Raw genomic sequence first — 23,805 nt, forward strand, 5'->3', positions numbered from 1 at the left:
ATGCTGACCACGAAGTCCTTGACATCGAAATCCTTGAGCACTCAAACTTCGCTACTAGCAAGAACTGTATTACTTGTATCATTTATTGTATAACACGTCAATATTAACATTTAACCGAAATTCACGGCTTAGTAAGCATTATGTAACTCAAAATTAATACTTATACATTGGGGCTGAAACATGTCAATTTAGGATAATGGACATTAACACATCCATACGAAGTTGAATGTTTAGCTCAGAAACGTTGAAGATGTTTGTTTTATCGTACTATCAAATATTGCAATATACGGAATAGTAAGTAAGTAACGTTATATGTTTTCCAAAATATTATTATAATATATTTATTACGCATACAATGGTGGGGTTTAAGGAACGAAATATCTATTTTACGCCCTCCCGAGCTTGGATTTTGTCAATCCTCAATGAACGTATCTATTTTACGTCTATATAAAAGGTTTTTAAATACCAGACATGTATAGCTTTAAAAATGAATTGAGAATTAAGGCAAGAATATAATTTTGGAAGAACGATAGTTAAGATAGAGAAGAAGTATATATTGTCAACCATCAATCATATTGTCTGCATAAACAGTTTTAAATACCAGGCATGGGTGGGTTTAAAAAGTAATTGAGAATTGATAAAAGAATAAACATTTTAGAAGAACAATACATATGATAGAGAAGAAGATGTATATTGTGCGCCAGCACAACTTTTGGGACTCCACCACGTATCAGCTCGTGACTGGAATATGGAGTTGGCTTGACTTAATCAACAGCTGGATCTCTGTCCCAACATCATTGTCTACACAGAGGTCTCTTGGCTGCTTGGATTCCCAAAAAATCACGTTTAATTCACATTATTTTTTGATTCGTGTTTTTCTGGGACGTAATCATTTTAAATTACATAAATAAATCATAATGTCTTTTATTTTTTTATTTCAATGTTATTAATGATCTTGTTTATAGTCGCCTTCTTATTCACTCTCATTACACTAAAAACTAATAAACCACACGAGGTATTAAAATAAAAGAGTAGTAAAGGTAATTGTGTTAAGTTTTTTTTATATACAAATGGATTTAAACGGGATAAAACTTAAATAAAAGAGGCAGGAAAGGAATATTACACTATAATCAGTAAATATTGACTAACTCATTTCAGAAGACTCCCTGATCTGAAGTACTTCAAACTTACGTAGTGTCTGCAGGCAAAGTTACTTCTGCATTCATCTTTAGTTCAAGTTATTTATTAAGAAACCTTGAGTAACACGTATGACAAGCGTACATTATGTGACTAATCGGGCAGGATGACGGAAGAAGAAAGTTTTATTTGCCTCAACACTGTTCTTTCGCCTCAACATATACTCTGTTCAAAGAAACAGGACTCTTTTAAGATTTAGACTATTAACAGCCGGCAACAAACTGCTTGCCCTGACTCATGAACTAGTACCATTGCGTCATAAATGGAAAATTGTTGTAATGTAATAAAATATGAATTGTATGAAAAAGTTATTTGATAGAAATGAGTCTATATTCAAGAAAATCGTAATATTATAATATGGTGGAAATATAACCAGATGAGTGAATGAATGAATAAATGAATAACGTTTATTCCAGCAATTTTATATATATATATATATATATATATATATATATATATATATATATATATATATATATCTTTCTTAGATGAAATAGCTATTATTTTATATATACAGCAGCTTATATATAGAAGAAATGTAAAATAAGTAAGAATAGAAAAATAAATGTAACAATACTGGAAAGCCTGCACGGGCAATCTGCCTGTGCGTAGGCCTAGTTGCATCTAGCCGCCAACATAAATTTTAGATAATACGCTGGATATGATTGTAATAGAATAAGGTAAAAAAGATAAAGGGATGTATGTCTATTGCTTCTTGAATTTTCTATAAGTGATTGTTTTTATTCAAGTGGTGGAAAATAAATGAAATAAAAAATGGTATGTGTGGCTAAAACTAAACGATCCATTTATGAAGGAGTGAGATGAGAGAGAGAGAGAGAGAGAGAGAGAGAGAGAGAGAGAGAGAATGTGTGTGTGTGTTTGTGTGTTTGTTCGGTTAGTAATAGTAACAACGTCATGGTCAAAGGTCAGGTCCCCTGTACCCGGCAGTGATAATGATCTCCGCCTCTGATGCGCCTAATTGCAATAGCCACCCATTGATACGATTTAAAAAAAAACTGACAAGGATTGTGCGTTAAAGAAATTATAAGCGTGAAAGAATCTAGAAACATTTCTGAATAGTATATTTGATATGTAATACGAATTAGTTGTGGAGAAAGATCTATATAGTTGTAAAGTGGCTATTCCTGTGTCACGGGCATATCGGGTGTTATATGAATGGGGAATTTCTGAAAAAAATAGAGTGAAAATGTGAGAAGATGTGAACTATGAGAGATTTTATAAATACCTGACGAACTGTAAGGATTGATAATTCTTTAAATAGAGTGTCAGTAGGGTAACGGCGTTTTTTTATGAAAGGCGAGTTTTAGCAACTGTTTCTGGCATAAAAACAGTCTGTTTAGAGTTGTTTTACTACCTCCCCCCCAAGCGATATTTCCAAATGAAAGCATAGCTGTTCTGTGTGAGTGTTAGAGAGATTATCATTTTAGGTGATCGAAAATGTAATTTCTGTTTCTTTACATATCTGACTGCCCGCCCAATATTTCCAAAACGAACTGAACTATGGACTTCAGATTGTGTATAAATCTTCATTTCTATAATATAAGGAATATTGAGTTAGATTATGACTCGTGCCATTTAATGGAATTAGGCCAAGCGTTACTGAATGTTTAACAATGGTATTACGGTTAACCATAATGGAAACGAAAAAATATCATAATAAACAATTGTGTAAACAAAGTTAGTGTACTCATAATAGAGTTAAACACGATATATATATATATATATATATATATAGATAGCCTAAGTATAGCTACAAATCCAAAATCATGTGATGGTGACTTTTTGTGTAGACCTTTATATATATGGTCACTGATATTGAATCTAATTCGATGACAAAATTATAAATGCATCGTGTAGATATGTCAAGTTTCATAGTTTCAGAAGTGTCGAATGCAAGCAACATTAAGTACGCGGCAAGGTATACTATCAATCACGAAAATCTCAGTCACTTAGCTGCCTAGTTTTGAACATCAAAGTACCATGTTCAACTACACTATATTACACTTTTTTTACACTTTGATTACACTATATTTTAGTGTATATTCTTACGGAGGAGTATTTGCCTCAAATATGTGTCTGACTAAAGATTTCATTAAAAAATAGTACATGCTTTGCTTTTTGTTTCAACTTGTCAAAGGTGGGAATGACTTGAAAGATAACAGGATTTTGAACACTTGCGGCCTAATGCTGTTATATAAAAAAATAACAATAAGTATCAAGTATCAATTCACATAGCAATAAAATATACAAATTTTAAAACTAATAAATTGACTGTTATAAGAGAATAGTTGAACTTGAGGAGACAAAATTCCAGCATTTACCTGTAGTTATACATCATTAAAAGTAAATCTGAAGAATATCAGTGCAAAAAACTAACCTTATTACACAACACATGAAGTACGCACCTTCAATAATTTAGAGGTTGAGGTGAAGAAAAAGTAAAAATAAAACTTATATTACATTAACACAGAGTTTAAATTAAAATTTCAAAACTGAAAATATAATAACTCTGAAAAATCACTTAAGTTATTAAAAATTACTAAAAAAAGACACTTACCTTGCCCTAACATAGCACCGTAGATTGTGCATGAGGCGTTGAGATAGTGGAGCGTAATTTTATCAACTAATATATTATTTATTATTATTATTTTATGTTTGTCCAAAATTTTGTGATTCTCTATTGTAAAGTTTTATGATAAACCTGAGAATTTGTGATGGAAAATCGCAACACAGGAATGAGCGTGATAAGATGTAACTGTAAAGTATGTACCTCACGTTGAAAAAGCCGATAGACACAATAAACTTTTTATATGGATAATGAAGGTTAAACCTTGTCTGTCCTGTGTATGGATTTAATTAGTCATATTGTACTGCATTGACTCTATTTCATATTCTGTTTGATCCTCAGATAGAGCAGTGGGTCGTCTGATCAAAATAAAATTGCGGAAAACACTCACATTTTTACTTATTCTATTTAGTATATAAGTGTAAGTTATTTTTTTAACAAGAAAATGTTTCGATTCTTTGTAATGATTAACTATCATGTAATAATGTATCAACTATCAAGAACAAAATCAAGATATTTAAGTACATCTTTTACACTACCTACTACAACAGTATCACATCTTATTTAACTTCTTTTTTTATTTATTGTTAAACTGGCTTAGTTAATCGGATGCTAAGCCGAACTAATCTAACTTGCTTTAATAGTATAAATAAATAAAAAAATATATATATAATTCGTATATATATATAATATTCGTATATATATATATATATATATATATATATTTATTTATTTATTTATAAAGTAACTACTACGAACGGTATCACTAAGATGAATACTGATTCTTTTGTCTTAGTTTCATCATCATATTTTATAAGCATGGGTTTTCAAATCTTCTAGTATGTAAGAGAGAAGCTTTTGTATATCCAGATGAATTATAAATCATGTACATAATTGCAAGGTAGGAGTGAACTACAAGACTTGTTACGTAACATGCTTCGCTCAAGTCCATTGCTATTTTACGAGAAATTCTCAATAGCTCTGCAGAAATACAGATAGAATACCAGCCAAACTGCTCTTAATTGAATTTTAAGAAATAACTTACCAATACAAGATCGATAAGACATTTCAAAGCCCCCAGACAGACAGAAGATGAAATCTGTCAGTATACAAAAACTTATCTACTTCAATGACGCTTATTTCAGTATAAGTCAGTGCACTTTCATAAAACTTGCAGTTATTCTCTATGTACGAATGAAGTTTCGTGCACAATTTGAAGTCCAGGTTAAATTGTACTCGAAGTACCCTGCAGACCAAATTTCCATCATCAAATATGACGTTGTTTGACTTGGTAGGAATTAAGTTGTATGCAAACTTAATAGTAAAATTTATTCTTAAGATACCCAGCGAGAAACACAGGCAGATAGATAGATTAGAGAAGAACTTTGAAAAAGCTATTAGAGGTAAATGAGAAGATTTATACGTTATTTTACTAAGTTTATAGCTCAATTCATTTTTTGATATATATGAAACCCTATATTGTAGGCTTTCCTAATGCATTACTAAATCCCATGGCGAATCAATCATATAACTCACTTTTCGTTATACATAAATGAATCTTATCTATAGGTCTATTTTTTTGGAAAATTTCGTGCAGACTGGCATGTAGGTACACAAACTGACTCAGAGATAGACAAACATGCAGAAATAAAGTTTCACTGAAGTGACAAGCTTCACTAACGCTCGGCCAAAATAAAGTCCTAAATACGGTACAAATTTAGGTGGTTCAGTCATAAGCCAGATTATAAAATACCTGATATAAACCTGATAAAATACGATATAAACCTGATTTTAACGTCAGATCAACCCTGAATTCACACTATCTTATTATGTTTTTCTGTGAAAGCTCAAACATGAATTAAAAGAAACAGTGCGGAATATGTATCGTATTGTAGTTTGAGTTCTAGAACTCTAATTGCGAATAAAAAACTCTTTACATCCTCCAGGGCCGAAAATTGTTCCAAGTTATAGTTTTTTTTCTTCAAATGGGATACCAATTTAGACTAGTGTTTTAATAAACATGTTCTATCAGAAGGTTTTTTGTATCTAAATAGTTATTCTGAACACATTATTTAACAAGTTTTTTTTATTCTTACAGATAGACTATAAGTGGGGGGGGGGGGTAGAACACGGATGCAACAGAAGCAGCGACGCAAAAACAGTCGAGGGCAATTCGAAATCGATGCGGACGTGGGTGGAGCTGGTCTCTGAATGCCAAGCGTTCTTGGACAAGATATCGCCGTGTTCTTGGATATCGTCTTTCTAAACCCTTCACAATGCATAAAGCTCCATCTCATCTTAGCGCTCTCTAGTAACAGCGTATTACAAAATAAAGAACACTCATTTTAGGTATACTATTTTTAAGAATGGTGTGGTAGACATCACTGTTTAAAAACTATTTGTATAGCACGGTAATATTATGTCACTGCCTTGTTAAAAAGTTCTATTAGCATTATAATGTTTAACGGACAAAGTATTTATATAAATCATATTAATGTTAAGTTATAATAACCTGGTCATATAAATCTGAGTACTTGTAAAACGACTTGTGAACAGTCAACAAGTTACAAGGCAGCGACCGCCATGGTATAAATGTTTTATTGTCTATCGGTTATATATGTGCAGTTGTGAAACCCTGCATACATACTCAAATTAGCTTCGTCATTTCGGAAATGGTAAAAATTTGGAACGAAAGAATTCATTCTGAAGATAACTGGCAGTAGACACAAACATATATTTTACAGTATTTTTTAACTTTTTATTTGATTAGTAATAAAAGTTTAAAAAAGAATACTTTGGGTTTAAGCCCAATAAATTTGAAAGAGTTTGTATACTTTGAACTGTCTCTAATGAAATAGTTCTGGTGATCTTATTCACTGACATTCAGTATTAATATGTTTTGTAAAAAACGAAGTTTACACATGCGTTTCCCTATTATGTTAATTATTTAGATTATATTTATGTTCCTCTGATTAAATCGGTGTTAAATACTTTACATTGTGTTCACAAAATCACAGATTATGATATTAAAACGTACAAAAAAGTCAAAATGTTATGACGGTGAAGGCTTAAATGGTCCAGTAGGTTATCTAAATACAGTAGTTAGAAAATTCAGGAGGCGATGAAATAAAATCAAACCTTAATGTTCTAAAAATAAGCCAAAGTTTGGATGACACAGTTTATATTAGGGACCATTACATAGTACGAGAGACACATTGGAGTATGGTGAAATCTCGTACAAACTTATTCTTGTGGAAAATTATTGCATTGGAACTATTACATAGAACTAAAATAATAATAAATAAAATGAGGCTTTTCCTGTGCGTTTATAATATTATGTAACAAGGATCTGCATCATTGTAAGTATATCGTCGTTGTTTTGCGGCACGTTGTAAGTAAATATTAGCAACGAGTTTTGAAGAGGAATAACTGATGAGGATGATGGTTAGGGGGTGTTGGGGGATGGTGACGGGAGGTAGATGAGATCATCATCAGTCTAATTACTTCCTGTCTAAGAACTCTCTACCCAGTTCTGACTAATGTCCGCGCTCTTACGCAATTTTCAAGACATATTATAATTAACAAGGAGTATGCCACAACAGTCGTGAAACAAGCTTCCCTAACGTTGATAGAAATATAGGTAATATCATTTTTTTAGATATCCTACACAAAGACTGACAACCAGAAGAAAAGTTTTGGTACATCCCCTAGCAAAAAAAAAAAAAAAAAAAAAAAAAAAAAAACAGGAAACTGTGCCATCAAAATCTTTCCCGAAATATCTTGTCAATATATAATGGCATATACTTTGTTTGAAATTTATTTATGACGATGTAAGGCTTGTAAAGGAAACAGGACTTTTCCGGACATTTGACATCGTTCAGTGAAACAAATAATCAGTAACACTACGTTTCGAGATCTGCAATCTGATCTCTTCTTCAAGTATATAACTAACCTAATACATGGGTAACCGCCATTGTGACCTGTTCTCTGTAGTTCAGTCTTAATGATTAGTGTTGTGTATAGTTTTCTATTAAGTGCATGTTTTATTGTTATTGAAGTTGACACACAACATGGTGGTTGTGATTCCCGACTTAGGCGTATCCAACGCTTTGGTATGATTTGTTTATTTTGAACCTAGTTTGTAATTATGTATTAAGTTGGTTATTAACCTGATGAAGAGATAAGATTGCAGATCTCGAAACGTAGTGTTACTGATTTTTGTTTCACTGAACGATGGCAATTGTCTGGAAAAGTCCTGTTTCCTTCAATGCCATATCATTGAACTCGATTTATAAAATGTTTTAATCTGTGGTTTTCCAGCTGTTTACCATCAAGGTACTCAAAAGATAAATATAAATTTCGATCATTTTCATCCAAATACTATGGAATGATAGGCATCATCATAAAGCTCAATATTTTTATACCGTTCGTAAAAAATATAGCTTCGTGCCAAATTCCAAGTCTATAGTTAAGTTCGTTCTGGGGATATCGTGTGGACAGACAGAAATGAAACTTTTCCTACCCCTTTTTTACTAACGAAACAAACAGAGTATTGAAGTGTTTTTTGTGGCTGAATACAATAAGAAAGGAAAAATAACTGAAATAGTAAAACCACTACTCAACACGAAGTATGTACTACAACAGGCAAGTGGTTACTGAGCTGGAAGTACTATTGGGTGAAACGGAACGTTTAATTCAGTTCATGCTGTTAAACCAATCAATTCATTTATTGCCTCTAGAATCGTAAAGATAAAACCATCGTATAAAAACATATTGATATAACTTATACGTAAATTACTAATAAAGTTTTCTGAGATGATGTCATATTGAAACCTTAGAATGTTAGAGTTATTAAAACGAAAACATTGTATGATAGATGAACGAATATGATATCCTTACTTACTGGTAGTAAAAAATGTTTAATAAAATATTGTTTTATATAAAACATATGTATTAAGATTTCATAACTAAGCGTTTTAAAACAACTATATTTCTGAATGATAGTATTGTTACGGTCATTTAGGTACCATAGTGATATATTTATAAAATAATTCATGGAGTATGCTGTGTTTTTTACAAAAATATATAGGTTATGCTAAAAGAATTTCGGAAATACATAAACATTTCGTCTTTATTTAATTATGCAGAATTTTAAAAACCTAATCCAAGTGAAAATGTTTCTTTTTCGTTAAATGTTCATAATTGTGAAAATGATTCGTAAATTTACATCAAAATAAGATTGAAATATTAAAACTGAAAAATTTATATAATATATTCAGCTCATAACTGTAATATTATTTGAATTCCATAAATTGTTCTTGCAATAATTGTGTGAACTATAAACGCTTTTAGAGTACCATCGTATTTAAAAAAAATAACTGAATCTACTGGATAGCTAAAGTTTTGGTTAAAATACTCTTATGCAATGAAGCACATAATCCGCAGAAAAACAGTGTGAAACGTCCAGACGAAAACATCCGGATGAATCATCGATTGATAAAAACGTTCTTCTGTCCCACCACTAACCGGAAGGCGCAGAGACAAAAACAGAATGGAGCGGGAGGAAGAGGGAAATAGGTGGATCTTTTTTCTTACTTTTACACCTATTTATTCATGTTGCCATCAAGATCAACGTGTCTTTCCAAATTTAATTGGATGAGATACCTAAATATTTAAAGCGTAATTACTATTTTTAGTTATGTATTATTGTCGTTGTTAACTAATTTCAGATAGGATTGAAAAATATTATTTTTAGCTAGATAATAGTGTAGGATTGGACTATCAGACCAGCACTATTGAGGTGTTAAAACGTTTCTACAACCTCTTTTTCTGTGTTGTTTTTGAGGAGTTAGAAAATACTAGTCAAAAAAGCATCTTTCGGTTTTTTTTTATTTACGACTGGAAACGTCAATGATACTTTTATCCTTTTTATTGAGCAAGATAATGAACTATGATTGTTCCATTATACAGTCATACAGCAATAACCTTTTTACTCTATGTGTAGATAAACACCGTAATACAAAACCCCCAAACACAGCTATAGTAATATAAAATATCAAAATGCTCCTTTTATTTTTTAAAAGACAAAATATTTTTCAGGCAAATATATCAGACGATAATAGTTTGCATAGTGATTAAAACAGGGTTTGTATACAATGGTTTGTTCACAAAGTTTTCAAAGTTCGTAACAAACGCTGTAACACTACGAACCCAAAATTGACTACAATATGAGGTTTATATTGGTCAGAGATGTGTGATGATATTTTCAAAAGCAGAGATCATCAAAAGTACATTACCAATTTACTTTTTATATCGTAGTGCTCATTCCTCGTTTAGTAACGTGTAACCAGGCCATGTTCTGTCCTTGTTATAATAAAAGCACGGATCATCCAAGTCCTTACTATGTTACGTTTTGTCTCTTGGCGCTCATTTAAATTTTAAAGTGAATCGAGGTAACGTTCTGCCCTTTTAATAACAAAAGCAGAGATAATCCAAGCATATTGCCACGTCACTTTTGATCTGTTAACGCTCATTTCTCGCTCAGTAACTTGTATCCATCTCGTGTTTAGCCTTTGTTATAACAATGAGTCGAATATATTTTATACTATGTTATTTTATATCGTTTCAGTGTGAACTATAAACATCGTTTACTAAATGTTTAACTAAAGCTCTATTGAATTCCTAAACTGGAATGCTAAAAGTATTTTCTCATCCACCACTTATTTACAACAATGTCAACAGGTTCAAAGACCGAAACAAAGTTTCACGTTTGTAGGAAAATATAATAGAATATTCTTCCACAAAACTTCCTTCAGATAGTGTAAGAGCCGGGAGCCAATTTACAGTTTACAAACACTCAACCTGCCATATTTAAATCGATAAATGAATTTATCCTAAGAATTAAATCGATCAACAGTCATGGTTTACGTACAGGTCGAAATGGGACCTGTACGTAAATGTTTATCAACATTGTTAAAAATATGGCATCATAGTTTTTCTGAAACTAAATTTGTCTAAGCTTAGGTACCTTGAATCGGATTGTTATATACAGAAATATTAGTTAAATCACCGCCAGACAACTATATATCGAGACTGAAGATCACCAGTTTAAGGACCTGTATACAGTTTGCTGACTGAACCTTTGTTTTGTGTGTGTAAAGCAGATAAAAATACAATATCTACAATATTATTTACACAAATATTTTTATAATAGTAAAAGTCTTACAATTTAGTTTCAAGATAAACGACTTTGTGTGTTTATACAATGTAAGTTTTCTCTTAGTTCATGGACTAAAAATAGACTTGTTATTGTCTAAAAAGTTCGGTTTTGTTACAATAATGAATGTAATCGGCTGAGCATTAATGAGGTATTTCACTGTAGGTGCTAGAAGATCTTCATATCTGTCTTATTGTCTCTATGTCAGTCTGACCACAAGAATAATCTAACTGACAGGCTTTTGCATCAGCTTCATTTTTAAGAGCTATTCTGAGTTTGATGAAGGTTTTCATATTAGTTTTATAGTATACATGAAAGCAACGAATAGATAGCTGAGTAAATAAATTTGAAAATAAGCAGAGTATAATCATATTGTATGTGAAATGTTAACAAATTTAGCTTACTCATACTGTATAAAAGTAATAGAGTGGAAAGTCAGTGTTTAAATGCAGTGAAAAGATTTGATTTGAGCTCTTTCATCGTAGTAACATGCCAACCTCATCGGTAGTTTTATTATTCAAACACTGCTATGAAACCTACCTCGATTAACAAACATGGGAATTTTGGCAAGATGTCCCAAGTAAGATTTCATATGCAGACGTTACATTTTTCACGGATTCTTATTATTACATAAACAAGAATGATTGTGTGATTGTACCTGTCCTACCATGGAATTTCTGACACAACTTCTCATTTTTATTTAAATGGATGTATACTTATTTTCCATAGGACTGCATTTGAACATTTTTATCTAATCTTGAGCAGCATGTACGTAATCTACGTACATAGGTGACGTATTCCTACCTTGTATATCTGAAACATATAAAAGAACACAAACAGCATTATTAGGCAAGTAAAATACAATCCTAAACGTAACATTTTTGGTGTCAATATCTCTGCAAAACTTTAAATGTATATGATAACATGTATTAACGATAATTTATAAAAAAAAAAACATAAAACTTAACACACGATTTTATTTCCTGCAACCAATTGTTGTAATATTAATTTTCATTTTGCATAACTAATATTCGTTTAAGGCAAATAAGCTCTGTAACAGACAAAAGAACAATATTTCTGCACTATATTACAGACTCATAAGGGATAAGTTTTAAAGTTAAATGTTTCATATAGACATTATGGGTACCCTTCAATGTTTAATTTGTAAAACACTATCTGTTTGTGCGATTATTCTGGTTGAGAATGTTAAAGAAGGTACATAATCTCTCTGCTCGCAAACTGTCTAATATATGGCAAAATAAAATATTTTTATTTTATTAGTATATTATTGCAGTTAGATAAATATTCATATTTTATAGTCACTATGAAAATATAACACAGACACACACACACACACACACACACACACACACACACACACACACACACACACACACACACACACACACACACATATATATATATATATATATATATATATATATATATATATATATATATATAAATTCAATATCAATAATCTTAATATCTTATCAATGATCTTCAAGCCTACTATAGTTGGAATATTGATACTATCATTAGTTATATCGTTTAATTATTTAAATTTCGATAGGAGCTACTTAGGAAAATTACAAATTAGAATGTTTTGCTACTCAGTAAATGTATATCTGTTGTGTTACAGACAATGGGACTCTCATAGCGTTCAAGATGACTACTACCACTTCAACTGCCTCCACCCCCACCCTTAATAGTTCAGGGAATGTCAACATTAGTGGCTTCTTCACTGACGAGGAGCACGAGGATATAGGTCAGTGCAAATTCCTTTGAGAATGTAATGGAATATCCGCTTAATTCTCCAGTGGTATGAGCCTGGTATCGTCTTGTTGATCCTTATCACTACTCGAATACGGCTCATCGGTTTATTAGGATAGCGCTGCTGATTTTATTTAACTGAAATTACATGATTAAAACTAATATTCTCCGTTTAAAAATGGTTTTTTTCGATGGTTGATATAAAAGAATAGTCGGATTCTGTACGTTTCCTACATGTTATATGGTAGAGAAAACTGTAACACTAGGTAAATACACCTGAAGAAGATGGTAGATTTTAATCTTCGAAACTTAGGGTTAGCTGCGGCTGTCCGTGGACGCTGGAGGCCACACAAATACCGTCATCTCTGCGAAAAATGTACTTTCAATATCCTTGCAGTGCATAGAGTAAGAAACTAATATGCATAGATTAAGAAATCTAAGAGTGATATCGAAGTTTGACACTGTCATATGTAAAACTGGATTTTTTTGTTATCCACTAAGGGAATTGGAAGTAAACTACTATCTGCTACACTCACGTAGCTGTTAAACGCAGATGATCCGACACTATCCGATCATTTATAGTGTCTACGTAAAAACACGTATATGTGTGCGTATGTACACTGCACTTTGATTATACACTGTTGATTAAACTATTTAACTTAATGTATCGTTTCCTTGCTTAGTTATCTTTTATAACCTCGTGAACAAGCCAATATCTAAAACTAGGTTTCTAGGTTTCATGCAAATTAAAATCGAATTATTAGCGTTTTATCAGTTTGAAATACATTTTTAAAACGTTTTTTGTAGCTTGATATCTGAAATAATCTTCCTGAAAAAGACAAAAACATTAAAGAGGTAAACAATGTTGCTTCTATGTTGTATTTTAAGGATAGTGATTCGTTAATACCTATTGATATTCGCATTCTAACAATATTTTTTAAGGAAAAATGTATTTTTTGTTGCTATATTACTAATATGGCAGGGAATTCGCTCTCATTCGAAGTATTTGTATGAAAATTTCCAAACTATGGGTTGAATTTTGGTTATTTGTTGTCATAAATAAGATATAAATAGAAGAGAAGTACAAAAAAATTCATTGTTGAACATGTAGTATTGTATATAAACACTGTACAGAGTTTTGTTTGCAGGATTCACAGAACTCCAGACGGTAGGCATAGCCTGTGTCGCCACACTCATACCTCTGGCCTTAACCCTCTTCGCTGTCTTCGGTTTGAGGTATGTCACCCATCAATCGTATACACTTTACTTGGATCAATGGGAATTTTTACATGTTTATGTGTCAATGAACCATTAAATTGTCCAACTTTCCATCAAAGGTTACATATCTGCATAGCCTACGCTTGTTTTAAAATGTACTTACTTAGCTATCTATCCGTTTCTATCATGGATACCCATAAAACTAATGTATAAACCCCGGTCAAACTCATAAAAACCTTCGAGTTGTTCATAAAAATTAAGCTTCATGTAAATCAGATCATTTTTGTGGTCAGCCAGGCATAAAGACAATTAGATAAAAATACATAAATTAAGATCTTCCAGCACCTCCAGTGAAAAACCTCAGTAACGCTCATCCGGTTATATTCATCATTATAAGACAACTTTACTTTTTAGAAAATAACAAGTAGGCTCACATGAAGGAATTAATAATCACTCCGATATATAAAAACTAAATAATGCAATGGTTCAAATTAGGCAACATATCCTACATAATAATATAAAATTTACTGCTTAAGAATGCAATTGTAAACAAACTTTTCTATTTTTTCTCTCTATATTATGTATTCTAAGAGACTAATAAATGTTAGTTATATATTATTATATATCATTCAATTTTTGTTTTATTATTTCAGGATGGTCTGGAAGAATTGGAGAGGGGAGAGTGAAGAGAGAACACTGCGCCGAACAGACTCCTCAGACCCTAACAAGAGCAGTCATCTGTTGCTGCCTGATGAGGTAAAAGACTTTCCTACATCTGCACTGTCTATTGATTGCATTTGATAAATATGAAAGTCCTGTACTTTACTTGAAGTGTAATTTTTTTTAGTAATTTGGTATATTATAACTAATTAATGTAGCATTTGATGCTAGTAATTTGAAAGGTACTTCTAAGTATTATATAAAATTATCAGAAACAATTTCACTACAATATTAAAAAACACATATTTCAATACAGAAACCATCATCAGTTCATTATAACTAATTAAATATGTCTAATGATTGTTATAATACGCAGTATATCCTGAAAAATCATTTTAATTCTACTTTGACTGGAATTCATTTAGAGAACAAATGATGTGTTAATATTTGTTCTTCCAATCGCTAGGTCCTCTCTTGCATAAAGATGGTCTGACAATTGTACTGCATTGTGATTTTGTAAACTGGACATTCATGGTTTCATTTTGAGTAGATCCTGATTACTATATATATGTGAGCCAATCGCTGTCATCGTATTATCATGATTAAGACCATCTTACAAGCTCTAACTAATTTGTATAAACATTCTAAAAGCAATGTATATGGCTACCAACATGGTAGAGGAGACACTGATGAATGAAGAAAGAATTTCTGATTGGGGTTCCGTGCTCTCCGTGCACATTACACGGTTCAAATTGCTATTTTCCAAAATATATTTTTTGACTGGCGAATATATTCAGCAGAAAATACTTTAATACAACTAGATGTAAAAGATTTGCATATTAATGTTTTAGTGTGTGAATAAAAAGTGATTAAAATTCAGCTTCGTAAGAAAAAAAGCGATTGATAGGTTAATTATGAATAATTGGTTGTGTAAACTTTTGAACACTGAAAGCCATGAAAATTGAATGCTTTCCAATTGTTTTGTAATTTATTTTAAACAAAATCATTATGACAGACCAAACCTATTCTTTAATTAAGCAGTTTCCAGATACAGATTTTTTTTAAAGTTTCGTGTACAGTTTACACTATTGATGTTTGTGAAGGTAACATGATTTATCGGATATTTTGCTTTAGTGATAGAAAATCAGTGAGACTCTAATTAAGAACAACAGATCTGTACCCTGCTAGAAATAAAAACATTAAAAAGAGACAAATGAACTAAGGATAGACGCGTGATAGGATTGATGCCGATTATTCGACGTGGTATTCTTCCAGTAACATAAGCTTTAAGGTTGTACAGAGACATCACACCCTCTGTAGGTTCTCCAATGGTGTTGGCTTGGTGTCCTTTGGTAGATGGGTAGTTGGTGACGCCGCGATCGGTTCACAAAAGTCACTGTAATCAGCGGGGGGGGGGGGACATGGTACCGAGCAATTAACTTCCCTTGGGCCTAAAGAAAATCCTCCATAAATTAAACGGGTTTTACACATTCTCAAGGGAGACAAGGGGGATTCGAGATACTCCACGCCTTGTTTATAGATACCGTATCAGGGATAGAGGAAGAAAGAGTGAGACATCAGTTCATTATAGAAGATCGGGCATACAGTACTGGGTTAGGGAAAAAGATCCATGTCCTAGGACATGCCATGAACACACACACTTCCTGGGAAGCGTCCAGAAGACACTATGTACGCCAGATTATTTTAGTCAGAGAAGACAGATGCTAACCAAATTATTCTAACATATAACAGTAAAAATTATACACTTTCCATTTTGAGGTTTACAATCTGATCGCTTCCTCAGTTGGTTAACATACCTAACACATGACTGCAATCTAAGTATTGTTTTATTTCATTTGAGTCATCAGAATAGATAATTAGTGTCAATTAGTACTCAGGAGGTTGTTTTAAAAAATTCCCTTATTAGCATGCAATTACATTAGTGATCGAATAGTACGCATCGTTTTCCTTGAAATCGGAGCATGAAAAACAGTTCGAACTGCAATAAAGTAACTAAATTGCATTTTCCTCCGGGATAACGTTAAAAATTACAGGAATTTTTTAAGATATTACCTCAAAAATTTAATAAAATAAGTCAGGAAACACGGCAAACAGATTGTGTGCCACCTCAATTAAGTGAAGCATTTAGATATAGCTTACATTGAATTGGACCTCAACAATCTTAACAGAAATTTAACTGCGTTAATGATGAGCCGATTTCAGAAACGTGGATCATCTAGAAGCTTTAAATAATACGATCACGCCATAACGAAACAATGCTATGTTTTAGAACACCAAGAAAATTGTTTACGTTCACTCACAAGTTACTTTCGACTTATATAAAAGAATTTTATTGTATTAAAAATATAACTACCTTTTTAAATAGGAATTGCCTTCCCAAAATTCAATAATTTTTTCAAAGAAATATAGCATATATTTTTTATACTACGTGACGCTGTTTTAGATAAAAACGAGTGAATCCCAGTTTTCTGTGATACCAGCGGAAGAGCTTGAGGAGGTGCTGACGTCTTACAACAGCGCTCCTAGCGTCAACACCAATAACCACAACCATACCAGCAAGTCGACAGCTAACGGTAGCATCATCACCATGACCATGAAGAACAACCACCTCATAGTCGAGACCGAGGAGAGGATACTCGTAAGGGTTTTTATTACAGCATTCTATGATACATCTTTGTAATTGTCAACGTTTACTTGTTTTATTTACTGTATGTATCAAAGCATTAGCTATAGCATTTAACATTGAGTTATAATATATTTGAATTACCGTTCATAAGTGAAATTTGATTCGTTAATGTCCTGCGATATTTACTTATAAATTATTATCTATATTTCAAAAGAGTTAGTTAAAACAAGATAAATAATTCTTTACTCGAAATCACGTCGGATAAGAAAATGTTACCATGTCAATTGGGGGACTACTTTTTATATTATTTCTAAACTTTTTAGAATACAAAGAAAGTGCTCAAGAACTCTTCAAATGATTTTTTAAAACCTATATTGACTAGTTTTTTTAGGGGGAGAAACAATAACATCTTTAAATATAATTTCTGTAAACAATAAAATGCATATAAACGCTCATACAGCGTAAAATGTCTTTAAAATTGAGTTTAATTGGATAATACTTATTAATTTGAGTTATATTTATTTTCGGTTAGGGATAATAAAATTAAATACATGAAATTTAAATTTACGTCCTATGGCTTGGCATTCGGTTCAAAATTAGGGTATTCAGACGTAAATAAACATTAAATTCCATATGCAATAACACAATAATCCTCAGATTACAATAACTACACTTTTTAAAATAAGTTATATAAGATACCTGTATTTATAATATGTTTGTTAATACAAATATAAAACGGCTGTTTAATTTAACAAAATAATATATATCTACATGTGATATTAAAAAAAATCTAATTAAACATTTTACCTTGATATCCGTGCAAATAATGATTTTTCAATAACAATGCTAATATTAGGCCTTAATTATTAAGACCTCTGTTTCGATAGTAATAGCAAAAATTAATCATAAAAAGTGTTTTGCATATAAAAAGTAAGGTAATAATGCAACAAGAAAGACTTGTATAATATGTTCTATGTGAAATTATAAAATTAACATTTTCTATAAGTAGCAATGAAAGAGGTGAAATATTTGACAAAAACTGTCTGCAGCAACTGGTGACAATTATTCACCATAGTATCGCGTCATCAGTTCTAATCAGTTATAATGACAGCTTGAGATGACGAGAGGGGACGTTGATAGATCCCTAACAAGCATCTTTAAGTCGGCTTTCGTAAGCTAAGAGGCAACTCGATCTCTTTTGAAAACATCCGTCTTATTTTACGAAGTAGCGAGTCATGTACTAAATTACAAGATTAGGGAATTAGTTCGCTACACAAAATCCTTTACAAATTATACATCTCAGAAAGTCTACATGATTAAAGGAAGGGTACAACACAAACTTTTCATCTCAAACATAATTCATATGGGAACTACAAACGTATGCAAGCTCATATTGTATATATATACTATTTACCAGAAGGTTTTTTTTCAATTTTCAAAGATAGGTTAGGTGCCAAATGGCTCACACGTTTACTAAATTAGTAAATATATATATATAATATATATATATATATATATATATATATATATATATATATATATATATATATATATAATTTCAATGAACACTGAATCGCAAAAGGAATTTTTTTTAAACAAAAAGGATATATTTGTTTCCGTAGAACAGACCTAAAAAAAATTCAAATATATTTATGAACACTTTATTGTGTTACTTGAGTTTTCTCCTTTCATTCATATTAGACTAAAATAAAATTAGATGTTCCTTTTAACTTGTTTTAACAAATGTCTTTTGTGTCTGTAACAATATCATTTGACACATAGTAGGGCATAGGATATTCCCAAATTTCCTTTAAGCTTTTAATGATAACTGAATCAATCAAACTTGTATTACTTGCATACCAATCAAAAAAACTTTCCTGTTTCAAATTTTTGTCCCCAAGAAGAGTATCTTTGATCTGACGTTTCTCAACGGTTTCTTGCCTCTCATCCAATTTATTTCCGTACTTTGTGATGTGTAATTGTCATTTTCTATTGAAACCTTTTTAGAAAGCACATGATTTGCTATAAATGGATTTTTGTTGAAAAAGAAGTGAATATTCAATTTAAACTAGTCACTTTAAATTTCTTCCACCTGAAATTCACTTAAGTAGCGGAAACATTCGATCACATCTTTGTTGAACAAGTAAGAAAGGTCCGGGTGGCTTAGAAACGTTTTCATCCAAAAATTTGGAATTCGTGTTATAACATCACTCCTCTCTTTGTAAAGCAATTTTTTGAGGTTTTTATAAGCTACCATTTAATTTTTAAAATTCCTCAATTAAAGAGTTAACAATGTTTTTATTGTTTTAAAACTATTGAAAAAAGGGTTTGGAATTTCATTTTTTGTTCTATTTTAATTAGGTCATTATTTGTATTGTCTAGGTCACATTTTCTTGGTTCAACATCTCTCAATGACATTTGCAACTTTTTGAATATTTAGAACAGAAATATCACAATGTCGAAGTAAGTTGAAATGTTTTATAAAATTTATAATTGACTACAATTTTGTAGATACAATTTGTTAAAAAAAATACATTGATTTGACCTAAATTTGAATTGATTTAATATATATATATATATATATATATATATATATATATATATATATATATATATATATATATATAATATCGGAAATATTCTCTGATCTGTAGACTCATCGAGTCCGTATCGCCCTTTAATTTGTAATGACTAAAAATAAAAAATATATTATATATATATATATTTCCTTTATTAAACCTCTATAAGAGGTTTCAATTCTTCCAGATTTATACCTTCCAGTCGAAAATACACTGAGTAGAGAAAAATCAATGTGTAATTTACACGGAATAACAGAGGTACAAACTAATGATCTGAATATTTCCATTTTATCAGTGGGCAAATTTTTAAATACATTTCTTCATAAAATATTTTTCTTCAACTCCACTCCACTGCAAGAAGATAATGTAAACTGTACCACGACGATTGTAACGATTGTGTACCATTAGTGTCGAACACGAAATCCTTGACTACTAACCAACCTAAAATTACTCCAAACTAATTTGCTTCAAGCCAAGAGATAAATTAATTAAATAAACACTGCTTAGCCAGAAAAGTTTAGAAGGAATTTATTTATTAGGATTAATATTTACAATACGTTGCGGATTAACAACTATTCTATAATGAAATAATGATACTTATGGACACAGTTCGCGGCACAATGGCTACTTGGCTGACATAGGCTAATTAGTCTTCCGTATACCACCACGATTATACCCGAAGTGAATTATTAACTCAGCCACATAAAAAATTAAAGTTCAACTTGATGATTGTTTTCATCATACTATCCTATAGTATAGTATAACCCGTACGACTAATATTTGGGTAACCTATGGATGCCCAGGAATGGCATATCACTAACTTCACTAACTAGTTGGGGTTCAAGCGTAGATCGATAGGTCAAGGGCGGGGGATGACTGTTGGAGTTGGTGGAGCTCCCTAAGTGTTAGTGACTAGCAGTTGCTAGTCTAGACATAAGAGTGTTCCATCCCTGGCTGTTTTGACACGAGAGGCTGATATTTATTTGCCTCCCCTTCTCCCGAGAAGTCATGACTAAGGTTAATGCCTAAAACTCGTACTCGTGGGTATTGAAAGGAGGTTCCCCTTACCTCTAACCTCACCCTTCCATAATACCCTGTCACTCTGTAAGCAGTTCAAATATCCTTTTAGAAGTAAGAGCAATTTCTCAACTTCTTTTAGTAACAAAGAAAATTTTAGTGTACGTTTTTACACACAGAAAGAAAAATACAGAGAGAAAATTCCTGTGAAACGAATATGACTCAGGTTGTGACTAGGAGTTATGGACTGTTGTAATAGTTCCTGCGTTGACCGCGAGCTGCAGCACTGTGCTCAATTGGTTTTGCAACTTGAGTTGTGCTTTTGGTGCGTGTGTGGAGGAGGAGTTTAAAATAGGCACGTTATTTGGTTCTTGGACTACACTCCTCTGATGTCCTCTACATGAACTTTTGACTATGAGATAGGTTATCTCTGGAATCACTACCAATATATAGGAGATTTTTTCTCAGAGCCAAGACATCTCCTTATATTAACTCATATCCGTATAGCTTACCGACTGTGTGATTTTTAGTTAGAGATCTATAGCTCGTTTAAACAATACTGTACAAATAAATGTGGTATGGTTATTTGGTACATGAAGATTGGTGTTATTGATAATAATGATGTATCTGAAATCCCAAAAAAATTGCACATATTCTGTTAAAATTTATGCCCTACTGCTTATTTTATTTTTAATATCTAATATAATTAATGGAAAAAAATACTTTTTACTATGATAGCATTCTATTCTAATAAAATAAAATGATAATCATTTAAACCGTATAAAAATTATCTTTATTTCATTTGTTATTCAACTCATGTAAATAAAAAATATAACACATTTATATTTTTACCATCTATTTTCTTTTTTAGTTGCATGGAAGATTATTTGATCCTTCTGACTTATAATCCAACCAGTACACACATTTTTGTATATTAGCACGAGGAAAAATATTTCAGAAATAGTCATTCTATATGTTAAATCTCTTCATACGCAAAGATATTTTTTAACCCAAACTACAAGAATTCAGGAAATCTCACCATCCCGACCAAACGTTTTTCACGCGTATTCATATGATGCACATGTATAAGAGAAAAGAACTTAATTATGTTTTTGAAATCAAGTCCAAGAAAGTTTTACTTAAATATCCATAAGCTGTTTTAAACTATAGTTGTTATAATAATAATGCAACTATTTTAATTTAACGTAAACTTTTATATATAACTTGTTATATACAAACTTTAAGCTTCGAATATTAAGACTAAATTAATTGAATTTTAGACACAGCTTAAACCTACCTTGAAATAAAGAAATGTAAATAATATATATAATATATATATATATATATACCATTATTGACTGAGCGAAGACAAGCTGGTAAATCAAAGTAATCCAAAAGGTTCACGTCTGTTCACGTTAATTTGCGTTAATTTGTATCTATGTGTCAGGCGTACATGTGTGTGTTTTTGTTTGCATATTAGCCTGAGATCAGATTGACGAACAGAGGTAAGATTAAACATTAAAGTTTATTTATCGAATGGAAATCTAAAGCTGGAGTTTGGAATTTTCACTTCAAACAATATACAAAAATAGACTACAACATTAAAATGGCCAGAATAAATTCTCTTCAACCATAGAAAGCTTTATTTTGGTTTCGTGTGTATTTCTTATTGAGGTTAACTCTATTATGGTACCAAAAATATAATAACTCAGATCAGAATTGCCAATGCATACGAAGTGCAAAGTAGAATGTTATTATCTGTTTATGTTTTTAAGAATAGTGTGCGTAAAAGCGGCGAGGAACTTTGTATGACATTTAGAACTTTGAAATGAATTAAATACACAACCTATGTAATTAAATGCCATTACACTGATATATAGTGGTTATAATATGGGACTATAAAACTACCACTATTGCCAATACTTTCTTACCTGGAACTAGGCATAATTTCAAATTAAAAAACAACTCGCGTCGTTGAAACAAATGTGTTCTACAATTGGAAAAGCTGCAATCACTATCCGACTAGAGGCATTGTTAAGTAAGCTTGGAGCTCCCAGATATAGTGCTACTCTCTAGGTAATGGCACTGCACTTACCAGGGTCTGAGCATCGATCGATCTTGCCAACAAGTTTGATGGTAGCAAAGTCAACATTTCTACCACCGCATCTGGCCAATTATTATCCCTTGGTCATTCAACGGTTAATAATGTTGGCGGTCCACAACTACCTCTTGATTGTATATCTCCACACAGCAGAGGCCAAGTTTAAAGATGAAACTTTACAATAATTATTAAAGTGCTTAGTATTATTTAATTCAGATTTTTACAATGTGTAATTAAAAAGTAATATTTGATAAACATTAAATTTTTGGTATATCCATTTTGCGTCATTTTAACAACTTTGTACATTGAGTATGTGTTTTCTTAAATGTATTATTGTTACTAGTGCTATTAAGACGCATTATAGTATAGAACATGTGGCATAAGTATGCTTCAAGTATTTTACGAAAAGCATTTTAAGGAAGTTAATAATATGCCTGTTACACAAAGCTTTTAAAATAGTATTCATTACGATACAAGTTTATTTTTTGATAGTGGAGAGTTTTTTTTAATTTAGTTCTTATTTGGGACGTTTACCATTCATTGCTTATCCAAAAAATATAGTAAAAGTAAGTTTAGAATGTTTCAATTCTATCTATTTTGGAGACCTAGGTGAAAATTAGCAAATCGTTATCATTTTATTAGACTCACAGAAATTACTAATCACAACATTCATGGTATACTTATGATTATTGTATTAGTAATTCAAAATACATCTAGGTCTGTACCACCTTCAATGATTGGTTGTTGTAAGTAGATGTGGGAAGACAATTGTGTTCTTTCGATAAATTCGTTATCAAATTGTTACCGAAT

At 31.4% G+C, this 23,805-nt stretch overlaps 1 protein-coding gene across 1 annotated transcript in view; it reads left to right on the forward strand.

Moving 5' to 3' along the window:
• LOC124366821 overlaps positions 1–23,805 on the forward strand; it is a 52,760-nt gene that overhangs the window by 18,806 nt on the left and 10,149 nt on the right. Inside the window, exons 2-5 of the mRNA XM_046823423.1 lie at positions 12,643–12,768; positions 13,922–14,009; positions 14,645–14,747; positions 17,116–17,310. Coding sequence (XP_046679379.1) covers positions 12,669–12,768; positions 13,922–14,009; positions 14,645–14,747; positions 17,116–17,310 — 486 coding nt within the window. The 5' untranslated portion in view covers positions 12,643–12,668. The remainder of the gene's footprint in view (positions 1–12,642; positions 12,769–13,921; positions 14,010–14,644; positions 14,748–17,115; positions 17,311–23,805) is intronic.

The sequence above is a fragment of the Homalodisca vitripennis genome, chromosome 7 (genome assembly GCF_021130785.1).
Source record: "Homalodisca vitripennis isolate AUS2020 chromosome 7, UT_GWSS_2.1, whole genome shotgun sequence".
Lineage (NCBI taxonomy): Eukaryota > Metazoa > Arthropoda > Insecta > Hemiptera > Cicadellidae > Homalodisca > Homalodisca vitripennis.